This window comes from Alligator sinensis, unplaced genomic scaffold (assembly GCF_000455745.1).
Source record: "Alligator sinensis unplaced genomic scaffold, ASM45574v1 scaffold254_1, whole genome shotgun sequence".
Lineage (NCBI taxonomy): Eukaryota > Metazoa > Chordata > Crocodylia > Alligatoridae > Alligator > Alligator sinensis.
Window position 1 is genome coordinate 2498080 of NW_005841953.1, and position 17074 is coordinate 2515153.

The following is a 17074-nucleotide window of genomic DNA, read 5'->3' on the forward strand; positions in this document are numbered from 1 at the left end:
AGGGCTGCCAGAGTGAGGCTGTTGTCAGCACCCTACCTGGATTGGAGCAACCTCTGACTGGTCTATGAGAAATACATAAACCTTCTGCAAGAATGTAGAACACGCAGAGTTAAGTTCTTTATTCTCCGTTTGTTTTTGTATTTTTTTTAATTTCCCTATTCATAGAAATATGTTTAAGATTTGTCTCTTACATTGCTGCTAGGAGATGTAACATTAATGAAAACCTTAATGTTTTGATAAGAGAGACTATGTATGGGTTCATAGTCTCAAAGTGATACTATATGGCTAACTTTATTGAAACATTAAGAAATGCTATTCCAAGCTGATGCGTTACATTTCCAGCTGTCAAATACAAAAATGGTGCATGTGCATTGCTTTTAGTAATGTGTATTCCAGTGATGTCTGCTTAAGCTGCATTACTTGTGTAACTGTGCCAAAATTCATACTTCCTCTTTTTCTAAGAAAATATTCAAAACAGTGTTTGATATGCCAAATCTGATAATCAGGTCCATGTTACTGTTTGAAATGTCCTCAACATGCTATAGAAAGCTATATGATGTTTAATTCATCTTCTTTTGTATTTTGGCTGCAGTAATTGTTCTTTATCTTTAGAATGAAAGACTATGCTGCCTTTGGAAAGATTCTAGAAGACTTGTCAAATCTGTACCAAATTCCAGGAAATAGGTTGTATTTCCTTTAAATGTAACTAGCTTTTCTTTGTGGTTGATCCATTTATTTAATCCACGTTCTTTTCCCCAGTGATATGAAAGCTAAGGCGTATCTAGCCTTGCAATCCCTGGAAAAAGACCTCTGTTCCATGTCCCTTCTGTACAGGTAACTTTGAGACTGCATGGTGCATTTTTTTAAAAAAGTACTTGACTTGGAAATTATTACATTGGTTTAACATAATTATACAGAGGATTGTAGATAGATGCGGAGGTTTCTCCCAATGGGAAGCTTGGTATCTTTGTCATGGGTTTAGTCAAATAAGGAAAGCCATATAGCTAGATCCTCAGGTGGTTTAATTTCCACTAACTTTGCAATAACTCAGTGGTTAGTGTAGTAGCATTGCAAATCTTCTGATCTGCAAGTTGTCTCACAAGTTGATATCCTTGCAGTCCAGGTGTATAACTTACCAGCAGCTGGACAGAAAGGTCTATGTCTATAGCAATCCACCCTATGTGGTCCTATTACACAATTAGATAGGAGAGTTTTAAAAAAAATTCTTCAGGTGGTGTAGAAAACAAAATATGGGCTGTGTTTGCCTTCTATTTAATTGTCTTTGAACTGGCCAGTTGAAAGGACACCCATTAGACATGGACAGGATATACTAACATGGAAGAAAGATAGATAGTTTCTAAGTTTTCCTACAGAAGAAGCAAAATGTAGTTGTTGAGACCTTATATTCTATCCAAGTTCTGGTCTAGGCCTACATCTTTCTCTAAGCAGTGAAACTAAAAGCGGGTAGGGGACAATTCATCAGTGGATCTCCTTAAACCCGTTGGCAGCTTTAGCCCTTTTATAAAAACAAGCAAACAAACAAACCAAGAAGTAGGAGTTGGGGTGCAGAGGGGTTGGAAGACTTTCAGATGATTTGCCTATTAAACAGCCTCAGCAAGCAGAGCTCCACTGTAGTACAGGAACATATTGTTAACCTATTTTTGTGTGGTGTTCCCTTAATAAGAATACCATTCTTTATTTAAACTAAAATACTCTGTTCCTCACTAGTCACAACTGCTCAGGATATTCACAGACAGACTTAATCGTGAATTCATGAACGAGCTATTTGTTTAGCTGAGTAGATTTAATTCAGCTGCCTTTTAAAGTTTTGCAGCTCATTATTTTGCTTGCACCTGTAGAGGGGATGAAGTTGGAGAAAGGTGTGACAGTCATTTGAGTTCCAGTTTATCCAGGTCACTCAGTTATACTGCCTCCCATCTTGTCCTTGCACTGGTCATCCCAATACAGTCCTTATATCCTAGACAGTGAAAGAAGGTATATAAGCTCAGAACACGTCAAGTTTTAAACATGCAGCAAGTACAAATACTTATTTAAGTGGGGACTATCACAGAATTTTAACTAGCAACCTAAGCAGTAAGAGTCATGCAAGTTCCTACTTACAGACAGCAGGCAACATAATAACACTGTGCAAAGAGAAGAAAGAATGTTTGAGGCTTAAAATGACCTGAATAGCATTGTTTCGCTAAAACCACTGACCAGTGTGTTTTATAAAATTAGCACACGGGATGTCAACAGAGTTACTGAAGTACTTCATGGAAAAGTAGGACACCTTGTCCCAAGAACTGGAGGTAAACAACTTTTGTTAAAAAGTTCACAATTGAGATCCTTAATTACTGAGTACCATGCATATTTATTTGGTGTAGTCATGTTTGACTGAACATCTGTGTTCCCAGGCTCTGTACATGCACCTTGCTCCTACCCCAGGAAAACTGTCTGGGCCTCAATGATCTGACTTCAACAGCCTGATTTCACACCAGTCAAAAAGCAATACTGCCAGTATTGAGGTCAGGTGGGAAATCACATTTTGGGAGTAACTGCAAGACACCCACCAGAATTGCTAAAGAGAGGTTGATGCTAGTCTATAAAAAGAAGGGTTACCAAATTGAAGGGTTGTAGCACCTTTCAACTTAGGCTAGGCTATTGGCAGCAGCCCTAGGATTTAACTCTCAGCAGGTTCTGTTTTTTGAAAGACTATGCATTTTGAAGAGTACTTCTGGCATGTTTTCTTGCTATACTGAGCTGCTGCTCAGCTCCATGGGAATAGCCCTGGATTGTGCATTACAGCTTTCCTTTCCCAGAAGAGATGAGTCACTTCAGGAAACTTAAAGTTATTACTGATCTGCTAAGTTTGAACAGAAGGCTGTTGAAGTATGATGTATGTTTCAAGAGATTTTAAATAGCCCAATTCTAAACAATTCTTGATTCATCGGAGAGCTAAAAACTCAAATATTGTGACTTGGAAAATGTACAAATTCAAGCAGAGGTGTCACAGTAGTTTGCTTTTTAAAAGGAGTCCTTTGTTGCTTGGGGGAAGTAACATTTTTGTAGTAACCAACTGTAATTTTTATTTCTACTTTAGGAACCCCTATGAACATTGAATTTTACATATCACCCTATCAAGCTCTGGAAGAAGAACTAAACCCTGGTAAAATTTAAATGATGATTAATTGTTTTGTCTGTTTAAATGTATTCCTCTTTCCCCTGGCTCCCCCCGCTGACTAAATTATAGTTTTTACAAGTATTTGAGAAGAATCAGTTGTAGTTAATAAGAGCTTTATTCTGAAAATGAAGTAACTGTTTTTTCAATGACAATTTTTTTAGCAGAAAATTGCTAAGTGAACTTAGCAGTAATGCAAAACCTTGATTTTATTTAAGTATATCTCAGGTGTTCATAAGTAAGAAATGCTTTAGTGTAAGGACAAGATGAATAAGGAAATGAGAACTTTTCTGCTGTTGGGTTGCCACATTGGTTTGAATTTGAACTAGCAGTGATCAAGTCATACAATGGGACTGTGGTGAACCTGTCTGTCTGCTGGCAATTAATTTTTGTAACCTGTAAACCTACTATCACAGCTGATGCTACCTGGCAGTTGTCAAAGCAGTCTTGGACCAAATGGTGAAGGAAAGCTTATGCTGCAGCAGCCTGGGTTGTGCCAGCTCTGTAGATGACTAGAGGGCTCCAAACATTTCAACCTGACATTTCACAAGTTCTATACTATAGTCATTTACACTGTCATATGCAAATAAATACAATGGCACAAAACAGTCTTTTCCCTTTCCCTCAGGCTCACATATATGTGGAACAAAGCTGTTTGTAACTGTTGGAGGTTCAGACACAACACACAAGCTTCCTATTTCTCCATTGATTGAGGATTCCCAGACAGAAGACGGGTGAGATTCAGAGGCACTATTGACACTTCTGAACACATCAGTGACTTGCAGGTCCACTTATATTATTCACCTCTGACACAATTTCTATTGATTCTATGATTATATATGAGATGCAAGCTTTTGAGCAACTATAATTTATTGATTGCATTATATTCTTTGGAGTACTCCGAATAATCTGTGGCTTTGACAGCTTCCCCAAATGTAGTGTAAAATGTCTGAGGTGCATACAACCATAGATTTTTTTGAGGCCAGAAGGGTCCAATGTGATGATTTTGTCTGGCCATCTTTATAACAAAGGCTATAAAACTTCATCTAGTAATTCCTGCTTGAAGTCCATACTTTTAAATGGAAATAGGGTAGATGTATGACAATTCATTATAGTTGAGTTGTATGTAATATTTCATGTCCTTGGCTTAAACTTCCTCTAGGAAAGTGGTGTTTTCTCTCGGATTGCTGGCACAATAAAAAGTCAGTCTTGAGGGACAGTTTTTCTTCAATGAACCGTAATAAACAGATAAAGCAAGAATCTTTATATGCTGCTCTGCATGTTCTTGGGTCTCGCTGGCCCTCTGTTAGTTTTTATGCAGGTCTTGCTTTGATATCTGATCTTTACTTGCATTTTTTAGAGGAAGACTTTTGAGGTTGGAAGAAAAACCTATCCAGAATAGGTACATATAGAATTATGTACTAGATGTGTCTTAATTTTGCACTGTACATAGTCGCCATTGCTTCTGTTTCTGTAACAACTTCCTTTCTATCCTTTTCTTCAGAAAGCCGGTCTTTTTAACACTGAGTGATGAACTTGGCATGGATTTGCCAGCTTGCTTTTTCTTGAAGTTTCACCAGCCTTCCCCTATATCTTCATCCAGTATTAACAAGATAGAGAAGCTTACAGGCATGTTTTAATTATGTGTAAGACTAAATATTTTTAACAACTCTTCATAGCTTGTTTGTTTTTCACTTACTCATTCTAATGTTACAGGACAGGTAGAAAACCTGAATACTACTTCTCTAAGAGAAAATCCTTTCGTTTTCTTAACAGCTCAGGTCTGACTACCACATTTTTCATGCGATTAGGCAGGGATAAATAAGAACTTTTCAGGTTTAAGTAGAGAAATGAGAACGTAGAGGGATGGGCTTATTGGTAAACTCCACTAGGTTTAAACTTGGGCAATCTCAATTAAAAACAATCCCCTATTACTGGGTGAGTTACTTGGGTAATTTACACTTCAGTGCCCCAATGATAATGTAAAGGATGGGGCTGGATTAACACTTGGCTATTTTAATTTTGATGAGCCTATGTCAAAACGGATCAATGTTTTCAATTGTATTAATAATGGACTACAGAATAATTCAGAAACATTAGTAAAAAAAAATTTTTTTTTTTTAAAGGCATTCCCATTGTTGCCCCGACACTAGCTCCTCTTTATGAATTGATTGTTCAATTTACCCTTAATGGGAAGTACAAGGAGGATTGTTCCATAAATAATTCTTATTTTATTGTGGTAAGTATTTTCTGGCTCCCCCCCCCGGTTATTTGTAATGTAGGTCCATGTTGTTCTTATTCAGAGTGTATGCTTTTATGTGATTAAGTAAATGTTTTTTTTTTCTGTCAGTAAGCAAGGTATATATCCAGAAATACGAACAGGAATCAAGCGCTCATGAGGGAGAATTCATACAAATTTAGAATGTAACACGCTATCTTTTTATTTTGAGATATTTAAAGATTATTAAATGCAGCTCAAACCAAGACATTGCATTGAATATGGTTATTGAAGTTAATATTGTTTTTTTTCAAAACGCATTTAACCAGCTAAATTTGTTCACCAACTTCTCACTAATCTCTCAACTGGGGTTGTGAGCAATTAGTGTGAAGCTAGGTAGGAAATAGCTTGTCTCTCAAGAGATTTTATTTAAGCCCCGTCTCCCCCACCCCAAAAGAACCTAAAACAATCTTTGAGCATAGAGTGTATCTGCCACTCCATTTTAAGTACTAACAATTGTGATGTTCTCTACCATATGATAGCTAGAGCAGTAAATTGGTTGCTATATTCTTTATTAAAACAAAATTCAGAAAAAAATAAAATTTAATTCAGTTTGTTACTTTTATTATACAGTGTGATACCTTTTTTAAAAAGGTGTTTATTGAAGATATGTGGCAAATAGTATTTGAAGGCAATTTGTCATTACTTTTTGTATTTTGGTGGTACTTTAGTCTCGGTAATTAACTTGCCTAGTTACAAATAATCGTAACCTCTAACACTGTAAGGCTTGAAAGGGAGAAGCATACCTTCAGCCTGATAGCAGAGACAGCTGGAAAATAAGGCACTTCCTCTACAAGTAACAGACATAATTCAGTGTTTTGAGCTTGCGTAAGCTCTTACTGAGTCTGGCTAACAGTGCAGGGCAGGTTGGTCAGTTTGCAGTATGGTAGCTGTAGTTGCAATACATAGGAGCTTGCAATTCCTAGTCTTTCTACATAAGAGCGCCTGAATATCCAAACTGCATAGAGCTGAAAGACCACAGCTCATTAGCAGTGTCCTGAGAAGATCCATCTCATTAAACTAATTGTACAACTAGAATAATTAAGGCTTCCTTTCAAGTTCTTACCTTCTTAGATCTTAGGCTGGCAGGGTCTTTCATTTAGTGGACTCTGGCAAAATCTCCTTCATTTTATACCCTCTCTTTAATACACACCCTCTCAATTAAGTATCCTGCCCTGTTCTTAAAGGGATAGCTCACACAGATCAAAACCAGAATTTTTAAACAACAGTAGCTAACTTCACTTCTGTATACATAGGTTTTTTACTATATGAAATAATACAAATGAGTTGCAATTACTCCAGGCACCTCATACCAATTAAGGGTTGCACTTGTAATTTCTCCCCTCAATGAGTTGGCTTTGATGAATACTGTTGTACTAGGTACAGGAGTAGGTGGAGGGTGAAACAGCTGTTGTTGTCTTTAGACCTACCCCCCCCACATCCACAGGAGTAACTGCAGTGCATACTTCTACTACTGAGTTACATAAAGATATGCTAGAGTGTGTTACACTGTTGGATACTGAAATGACTGACTGAGAGAAGGAATCAGAACTCATGGTAGAGGTGATGTCTTTTTATTAGACCAACTAGATTTTTGCAAAAAAAAAAAAAAAAAATCCTTATTTGCAAGCTTTCAGGCACCAGCACCATTCTTCAGGCATAGGAGAAAAGACTGTAAAAGTTTTCCTCGGTAGAAATGAAAGTTCATATTTCATAGGGAAGTTGAAGGTGTGGTAAAATCTCCTGTTTGGCACAGTTCATTTTATGCAAATTAGGTCAGAGGTTGGAGTAGTCTGTATACTTCAAGTTGTTTGGTGGCAAGCAGGATGTAATCATATTTCCTTCTGGTTATTATGATTCATATTTCACAGAAGAGTAAAAAGACAGAATGCTCTTCTGGACAGGAATTTCTTATGTGGTGAGGTATCTCTGGGCTCTGTGATAATACAAATTACCTTGAACAAAGCAGGGTTTCAGGTGATAAAATTTGCTTCCTCTTTTTAAAATTTATAAGGATTTCATTTTAAAAATCAGCTAAAAATTGATATCTTCCATGTGTCAGGTATAACTACAGTCAAGAGACAACAGCCAAACCTATTCCTTGCAGTAGAGAACATGGCGAAATGAATGAGATATGGGTTTTGTTCTCAGCTCTACCCCTATCCTTTATTACCTTATCTGCAGAGTGGCTAAATGATACTGTAATTGCCTTTCCTAAGCTAAAAGGCCTTGGTTATTTATATTTCTGTGACCTTTTGGACTCTTAACATCAACCAGTGCAACAGCTACAACTAGAATTCATACTTTATTGGCTTGTAACTGGTGCATGTTCCCCAAGGTTGTAAGATATTTTGTGGGAAAGAAGTATGGTCTCAGGTGATCTCTTTTTTTTTTTTTTCCTCAGTGATATTTTGTTGAGTTGCAGACAGGCTTGACAAATTTGGCAAGTACATGTTGTGTAAAATTTATTTTAGAATCAGGTCCCATGTAATATTCTGATATTATCAGGATTTGCCATCGCATTTTAATTCTTCACAAAATAAGCATACTTTTTTTTTTGTTAGTCTCTTCCAGATTGTCCGAAGCACAGTTATTTCATAAATAAAGGCACAGAAAAATCAGGGATCACAGGAGCATTGGTCAGTAAAATTCCATTCACCCATCCAAAGTTCATGCCTGCTATAATAGATATTCTTCGGCATCAGATGGTTTATAACACCCTTATTAGCAGCTGTGTCTCTGAGAACAGTATAAACAAAGGTAACTGGTATGTCTGGAAGAACAGTATATTTCTCTGTAATGCTGTTTTAACTAATTATATTTGTTTGCAAGTTGTATGTCACCACTCCTACAGCTTCCTTTTCTGAAGCCTTTACAACAGTGTGCCTGAAAAGACTTGGTTTCTAAATGATCAGAATACTTAATTTTTGTGTAAATCTCTCCCTGTATGTTACAGATGTTAAAGTAACATTCTTAAGTTTTAGACACATTACGTAATCCTCAGAGGCGCAAACTACAGTAAAACCTATTAAGATGGAGTTGCCAATGTTTAGAACTACTCTACAATTTACTTACATGGACTAAGTTTAATAAACTTAGTTATTTCATTTACAGATTATTCAGAGCTACTTTATTTTGAAGTGTCTCCGGTAAAAGATACCAGCTTTTCCATCTCATTCCAGCATCCTGTAGGAGTGAATTTAGCTTGTGGTATGTATAGATTATTCTATATTGCTATCTTCCCCCCAGTTTCAGAACAGGAGATTCAGTAGTGAGCATATACCACATACTAACTTTGAAGACCTATAGTGACTTTCTAAAACCTAATGCTGTTCATAAGGATTATGTTTCTGTGTGTAAATAACATGTGGCAAAAAATATTACATCTACAGCTTAAAACAAAAAAAAAATACAGACAAAAACTAAGGTTTTCTTAAGAACATAAGAATTGCCATGTACTGGGTTAAGCCATAGGTCCATCTAAATGGACTTGTTTCTTTAATACGGTGAACATGAGCAGATTCCTGTACCCTGATGAGGCCACACTTAAATCAGAAGGATTAGGGACTGCAGCCATGGTATTTTAAACGCATTAGTTTTTTGGCATAGTAACAAATAAGTGCTAAAAATGTTCAACAGTTTAAGTTGCATATTAGAACTGAAAGGAATTATTAATTGATCATGGATATAGACATTTTTCAAATAATGTTGGCATATTTTTTTCTTGGTCAGTGGTAATCAATGTCTTGAGCTGCAAAGAAATCAAATGCAGTCTTCATATAAATCCTCAAGATGCGACTTTAAATTGCAGCAATGACTTCATCACAAGAGTTGTGGAGCGGTAGGTGTTCAAGTTGCATTGTTTTAAAATAAAATGCTTGGCACCAATTTTGAAATGCTTGTTCATAAAAAATATTTCCATTAATAGTAAAGTACACAGTAATATGCAAAAATTCATCTGTGTAAAACATACGTCTATTTAAAGTGAAAGCACAAGGAGGAAAACAGATAGATAGAGCTAAGACTATCTTAAGAATATTTTAGTCCTTTTTATTGAAAGGGTGTCAGAGTCTTCCTTAAACATATTTGATTTATAGCAATATTTACTTATAGATTTCTTGTCTGTCACTATAAAGTCCTTCCAGTAGGAAGTGGGGAAAAAAAAATATTAATGATTAAGAGACTCTCTTTTCAAAAGGTACTTTCATGAAAGGGGCTAGGTCTTCTGGCCCTGTTATTCACCCAGCAGACACTGCACTGACGGCTTCAATGCAAGGTTTTTTGTTGGGCTTGTCAATGAGTACCACCTACCTTTCTGGGGGACCACCTTCAGGAAGTAAGAGAGTTCAGTGTCCTATGTCTAGTCAGTCCTTGGGTTCCCAATGCAGGCTATAGCATGGACATGTATGTACTAAGAAAAACATGGAGATCATAAATTCACTTCAACTAGGTCAATAAACAGCTATTTGGTGATATAGTAGTAAGAAGAATTTAGGCTGGATAGGCTTGAATCAATAGTTTTATATCTAGCTTAATGGAGGAAATAGTAAAAACTGATGAAGCCAGCACAGTCTGTGTTTGGGTAAATTCCAGTATCGTTTTATAATTGTAGAATTAATGAAAAGTTAAGTGGACAATTTTTAAAGTAAAATCCTAAATCCAAAACTGAATGATATGAGATGTATTTTACTTGGATTTGCATGTAGTGCTTAGCATCAAGAACATAAGAATCCACATACCTAGATACTGTCTGATTGAGTATACCTCTAGCTTCTGTTGTTAAAGTTTCTGTAGGAAAGCACTCAGCCAAATAAGAGGCCAAAACTGCTCTATGTTAGAATGTGACAGGCACTCTGATAACATTTTCCCCAGGAAAGACTTTATATTTGTTAAACTACTTTTTTTTTTAGAGTGGGTTAACTTGGAGAATGATGAAGCATTGTAGTAGTGGATAAAGTTTTAAACACTTCCTCTTCAGTTGCTTGTCTGTCCCTCTTGTCATGAGAGCTATTTTCAAGAATGCTGTCAACCTAGAAGCAGATGGTAGAACACAAAATATGGAGGTTGTCCGTGAGCAAAATCCTGAAGTTACCTGTGAGCAATCAGCATCCTGTAATAATATCAAAGAAAATATGTCTGCATCCAGCACACACAACGCCACAGTAACAAATATGCAAAACTTAACTGTTACTATAAAAGAAAGTTTCTCCACTACTAACCTGCAGATCTCCAGCACTATCATAGAAGAAAACAGCTCTACTGCCAGCCAACACTCATCTGATGGAATAGAAGGTAGACAGGCAGGCTGCAGAAATACTGCAAGCTTCATCTGACAGCATGGAAGAGAGTCTTTCTACAGCTAGCCTGCAGACTTCATCTGAATATGTAGAACAAGGTGTCTCTACAGCCAGTGCTGAGTGTGATGTACAAGAAATCCCAGGATAAGTGTACTAAATATTGTCTAATGTAAATCTGTTATGATTCCACCTCAACTGTTTTATAGAGTGAACAACCAGCAGATAATTTCCCAGAAGCAGTCAGTTCTTTTGCTTAATGCCTTGGAATGAAATCTCTTCTGCTTTCATATTCTAAATAAAAAACCCCCTGTTAATATGCTAGAATTTGAGAATTTAAATACAAATTTGGAAAGTTTAATTTTACTTTAAGAACTTTACTTTAGTCAATGCTAAACAGCAGCAGGTATTTCTTAGAAGACGGGGAACTAATGTATGGTGTCTAAAGTTTTTTGTTGCTTTAACCTTAGGTATTCACTTTGATAAACAAACTACACAAAAACCAACTGTATTCTTCTGTTTACAGTAGCTTTCTCCCCATCTTTATTTTTTAATGTTCTGTGTGAACCATATTAGGTAAGCACATGACTGTGCACATACATGTAAACAAGAGTAAATCCTTTATAATTGCACAATTCCACATTTTTTTTAAGTTCCCTAAAAAATGGAAGTGTGACTGTGTAGTTAACGAAAAGCTTCTCCAACTGAGGAAATGAAAAATTAAAGGACAAACTGCATAGGGCCTGTGATCATTACAGGTGAATGAAAATAATTACATTTACAAGTTACAAAGCTTCCAAATGCTGCAGGAATGATCAGCCTGATATTCAACTTGAAAATGTAAAACTGCTATTTATTATGAAAATAAAGTTAAGGTAAAATTGTGTGGCAGGTTTTTCAGTCATGATTTTAAAGTAAACTATTATTATTTTATTTTGGCATTTCACTAAACAGGCACTTTTTTTGAGAGAAGAAAATTAGTTACAAGCAACTTATTAGGTAGTACTAACTAATAATAAAAAAGACATCCTTTTGTTATTCTTGATTTGCAGTCATTAAATTGACTGATAATTCCATGTGCATGGAATTTCACAAACTAATGAGAACATATTTCTAACCCAAAGAAATTGCAGTTAAAGATAAGCAAAAAATCAGCAGAAGGTATTAGAAGTTTATCATAGAGAAGGTGAAAGTAAAAGCCATAAAATCATTTGGCTGTTTATGAGAGTGATGTATAGAAGATAGTTGTAAAAGTCTCTTTAACTAAAGACACTAAAAGGAAAACCATAAACAAGTGATGGATGTGGTCAAGAAGGAAGTTTTAGACAAGGGAGTCTACTTGAAGGGAGAACGGGTATTAGGAGGTAGAATTTTTACTAAGCTGTTAAAACTAGGTTAGAATAAATTCTCTGATTCTGTCCATCTGAATCCCAGCTGACAGTTCTGAAATTTCCAAGAACGGCAAGAACCTTACACAGTTATTTTTAGTATATCTGCAAAACTTGAATACAATGTACACTATTTAAGTGCAGAGAAGGTTCCTCGGGTGAATTTGATATCTTTTATTAGACCAACTATTTAAGTGCGTAACTCCAGGACTGAAAAAAAGTTACGCACTTACACAGGCTCAATATAAATCATGCTCATTAAGCACCCATTTCAACAGCTGTCAGTACCATGGCATTAGCTACCCCCAAACTGGTCAGGTCTCATCATATTCAATGTTTCTTAATAGGCAGTTTCAGAGCTGCTACTAGTAGCTTCAAAAGGGAGGGGCGCTAGTCAGTTTAAGGGCTGTTATTTTGTCATGTTGCAGGCTTCTAATAACAGCTCTTTGACAACTGTTTCTGGTTTACCATTTCTGACTCCAATTATTATAGTTAGAGTACAATTACATTACAAAGTAGACAGTGGGACCAAAAGATGTTGCGCACTTTAAGCAGTTTACATACTTAACCGATATGTTTATAAGCAGTGTCTGTTATAACATAAGCAACTGGCAAGCGAGATCTGTCTCACATTATGCAGTTACATAAATTATGCTCTTATCTGATGTGTATCATGTGAAGTTGACTGTATAAGGATTAGCAACTGGGGAATACAAGCAAGGTCCATATCACCCACTTGGTATGGTAGATGCGTAGGGAGAGGCCTATTGTTCGAAATGCTTTAAAAATAGGGCACTTCAGCTTCAGTTGGATTTGTGCTTCTGTGTTGCACCCCTCAGTTGAAATATTGAAAATAGTGGTATGCTTGCCAGTCAGGGGCCACAACAGAGGGCTGTAGCTCTGCAGCCCCCATTCTTCCAGGGCCTATGGTCTTCTTTGCCTCCCAAGTGTGGGGGAAATAGAGTAGGGCCAATGTCAGTGAACCATTATTCAATCCTGTCAACTCCATCCACACCCCAGGAAACTGGAGGTCCCTTACCTCTGCTAGAACCAGGAGATCAGGTGCAGCGAGGCATAAGGAGAGTTGGGGCTGGAGATCACTAATCCCAGTTCTGGTGGGCTTCAGGAGAGCTCAGTGTCCTGATCTCCTCTCCACTCTCTCCACATGCTGAGGGGCAAGAGCAGAGCACTGTGGGATGCTGGAGGACCCAGGGGTCTCCTGCTACACTATAGAGTATATATATGTGACAGGAAGGGCTTCATTTTGAAGTGCCTCTAGCACTGGCGACATGTAGGTCATGCACACACCCCACCTGAAAGCGCTAGCCATGAAACTGGAAGCACCAGCAGAAGTGCATTTCCAGTTTTGCCGCTGGCTTGGCAATCACCTGCTGGGATCTCCCTCCCATCCGAGTCGGCAATCGGCTTCCCATCAGCAATCTGGTGGCCCCTGTTGTCCATGGCTTCTAGTTAATACCTGTTGCCTTCAGGGCTATTTTTGGAATGCTTAAAGGGTATGCATGTCTATCCCACTTGCCCTCAGAAGTGCTTCAAAGGCATCTGAAGGGCTTCAAATGTTACATCTGTTCACACCCAAAAGGGGACTAGAGGCTACTGTGCCTAAGCATAGGTCATACTACAGTGATTTTGCAGTGGCTATACGCCTCTTAGTGCCTCAGCTAACCACACCATCCTCCTCTCTCTGCCTCTGAGGAAAGCTGACACCCTTCTTTGAATCCCTGCTTCTTCAGCAGAGTAGTTGTGCTACATTTTGAGTCATTAATGGATTAGCCAAATATGCATGTAGCCACCTGCATGGTGCTGGAGGACACTGGCAGAAATCCTTTTAACCCTTTGGTGAACACACATTACTACTAAAGGTTAAGGGCCAAATGTCTTCCCCTGTTTAGCTGCTCATGGCACTAGCATAATTAAAGCATGCCTGCTCTTGTAGCCAATGACACATAATAGGGTAAGGTGGTTAGCATCATGCCCATCTACCTTTTACTTCCCAGTCAAAATGACTATATACCCATCTACAGCTAGGTCATCTGAGGACAGCTCTTGGCAAGAGACCAAGGCACAGCTTTTGAATTGTACAAGACACCTTAACTGTTTGAGGAGGAATTATGCCCAAGTATGCTACAGCTTAACATTAACAAGAAGCCTGTTCACTTTAAATGAAGTCTTATTTATACATTAGTGAAACTCTAATGGGAAGCATTTTGTGTGCTAAACACTTGCTTGAGGAAAAGATTTGTTCTTTGCACAGCCACTTTACCAGAGGAAGTGATACTACGAGATACACCAGAGATTCTGAGTACTTGAAAAATGTAGCTTATTGTTCTCTTCTTAACCAATAAGCTGGAGCAATGTCAGTCTGCCAAGGAGCATGTTCGGCATGTGCAGTTCCCATTTGCTATTAGGAACTCTACATACAGACTAAAAAGAGAAAAAAGTCAATGCTTATATTCATTTTCAGTACCATTGGAGCAACTATTTAAGGATGAGTCTAATTTCTTTTCTGAAAAACAATGATAAAGGACAAGTCAGAGTAGAATGTTAGATTCCCCACAAAGCATCAGTCACACAACAGTATTGCTACAGAGGTACTACTAAATTGCTATGCAACTGTGCTTCTGTCATATTCACCTATGTATGTTAAGTTTACATAGGGAAGCAACATTTTTTGCCAAGAGCAGAGGTATGACGGAGCATTATAAAATAGACATTGTTTTATTGGCAACATCAAATAAGTAATTTAGCTGACATCCTATGTCTTATTTATAAACAAAATGCAATTCTACCATTGTTGTTTTATGAATGTTACCAAAGAGAAACCCACAGAAGTTAATTTTAAAGCTGCTGGATAAGCTGTAATATATCCCATGACAAGCCTAGTTGCTGTATTAAGCAAACAGTCTGTTCTTTAATCCAAGCAAGGGTTGGACTTTCTGAATCTCCATGTTTTTTTGTCTGACAGTTCTCAGACTGCACAGAGTCAGCCTCACCGTTACTCCTGAAACAGCTCTCACTGAACGTGGCACCACTTCCACAGGGTCTTTCAGATTTAGTTCCATTAAACTCTTCCTCAGCTGGGATTGTACAGCTAAGGTCCATATCCTGAACTGAATCCAGTAACTCCCCAAGGTGGGGCTGTGGATGGACAGAATTCAGACACTTCAGCACATGCTCTTCATATTTGCCAACTGCATCCAGGAGATCATTTATCTTGCTCAGCAGAGCAGAATCATGTCCGTTAAGGTGACACCAAGATAAGAGAGCACTGTAGAGAAGAAAAACAAAACAAAGATGAGCAAGTAGCCTGCATGCTTCCTTGAGGATGTGTGAACAGATGACAAGACAAGTTAAACTCAGACCATATCTGTGGGCACCTTGTTCACATGGATTTTTGGGAAAGTTCAACTGGTGGAGTTGACTATCCATCCAAAGTGGTAGATTCAAATTATAATTCACTAAACAACTAAGATCATGTTAACTAGAGATGGACTGTTTAGAATTGCCACATTTTAGGTAGGTAGGCATCTGTGTCTGCAGGGAAGCTTGGCTTTACATTTCAACCTGGAGTTGTGTGCCTAAACCTAATTTCCCTGCCCACAAAAATAGAGATGGGCCAGAATAGCTAAGGTCTCAGCAATCAGAACACTTTCTTGTACAAGAACATGGGTCTCTATAAACACCAGGCTACTGGGCATTTGGGGCTGGTTGAGTCTTATTTGCTCCATTTATAGGAGCCAGAAACTTACACTAGGACAGCAGGTGGAGTACCTAGACTGTGGGAAACTGAGGTTTAAAATCTTATTCTAGTCAGGTCAAGCAGGAACTTGAACCTGGGTCTTTCACAGGTGAGGAGAGATCAAATATTCTCCTTTCCCTTTGAAGCCCCTGTCAGAATAAGAAGGAAAACACCTACTTTTAAAATGTTACTCTGTGGCTTCATTTTGAGAAAGGCCTTGCTAGCTGTGGTATCAACAGTTCAACAATACTTTGTATACTCAGTGACAGAAATTCAGGCATCTTGGGCAGAGATGTCAAACTCCCCTGTGGTCCTGGGTTGGATCTGGACTACAGGTGCATGAGGGCTGCTGCAGTGGTTTAGGGACTAGTGTCAACACAGGGTCCAGTGACAGTGGCAAGAGGTCCAGGAGAGCGAGTCCAGGGGTGCTGGCAGTGAGACAAGCTTACTCCCAAAAGCCATGCCCAGTAAGGCAGAGAGACTCTAGATTCTATAGCAGGCCATGCCCCCTCAACTTCAAAGTGGAAAAAGACTGTAATTAGTGGTTAGGGATCTCTCCAGCATGGTAAGATAGTTTTAATTCCTAGTGTCTGCTCCAAGGATTAATTCTATATTAACCAATGTTTGTTTAAAGCAAAAATATAAGTTCCTGAAGCATGGACCAGAAACTTAGGGTCCTCCTTCCCAAGTGAGTGCTCTAACTGCTTGGATGCAGAGTCATGCTTCCTCCCACTTAGGCCCGGTAACTCTCTTGTGCACAATGGAACAGCTTCAACAGGACTAGGGAGAAAATCCACCACCCAAAAAAGTTTGAAGCCTGATTATTAGAGATGGAAGATGTGGGTTTGGACCTAGAACTCCTGCTTCCTGGGCAAGTGCTCTGTCCAATAGGACATTACACAGTGTGATGAGCATAGGCACCATCACCACTCAGTTTATGGAAAGGAAAAAATATAGACACCTGGGGTTTTTTTTTTAGGAAAGTATACCAACTATGGATCCCAAGTGAATGGCAAAGCCTCCCTGCAGTTCTGACCTAACCCCAAAAGGTGGGATTTTAGATTTTCTCCCTGTCTTCAGTGTCTCTTCTTTGCTACCTCTAGACAGCTGGAGCATGCTGGCCGTTTTGGATCACATTCTGAGATGCCAACGTCTCTACATGCATTGTATAGGGAGCAC

The 17074-nt window shown here is 38.2% G+C and overlaps 2 protein-coding genes across 9 annotated transcripts in view; one reads left to right on the forward strand and one right to left on the reverse strand.

Moving 5' to 3' along the window:
- Positions 1–11638, forward strand: part of LOC102381382 (mediator of RNA polymerase II transcription subunit 1-like) — a 24674-nt gene extending 13036 nt beyond the window's left edge. Inside the window, exons 7-18 of the mRNA XM_014518430.2 lie at positions 613–684; positions 760–834; positions 2239–2309; positions 3101–3166; positions 3807–3912; positions 4539–4580; positions 4683–4807; positions 5305–5417; positions 8021–8216; positions 8571–8666; positions 9189–9297; positions 10435–11638. Coding sequence (XP_014373916.2) covers positions 613–684; positions 760–834; positions 2239–2309; positions 3101–3166; positions 3807–3912; positions 4539–4580; positions 4683–4807; positions 5305–5417; positions 8021–8216; positions 8571–8666; positions 9189–9297; positions 10435–10789 — 1426 coding nt within the window. The 3' untranslated portion in view covers positions 10790–11638. The remainder of the gene's footprint in view (positions 1–612; positions 685–759; positions 835–2238; positions 2310–3100; positions 3167–3806; positions 3913–4538; positions 4581–4682; positions 4808–5304; positions 5418–8020; positions 8217–8570; positions 8667–9188; positions 9298–10434) is intronic.
- A 351-nt stretch (positions 11639–11989) lies between these two features.
- Positions 11990–17074, reverse strand: part of YAE1 (YAE1, ABCE1 maturation factor) — a 72089-nt gene continuing 67004 nt past the window's right edge. For 7 of the 8 annotated variants that reach the window (XM_025200047.1, XM_025200048.1, XM_014518432.2 and 4 more), the window contains one exon: positions 14692–15424. In XM_025200047.1, coding sequence (XP_025055832.1) covers positions 14995–15424 — 430 coding nt within the window. In that variant the 3' untranslated portion in view covers positions 14692–14994. Of the gene's footprint in view, positions 14663–14691; positions 15425–17074 lie in introns of those variants that run through there. The other variant, XM_025200046.1, reaches the window with a different exon arrangement.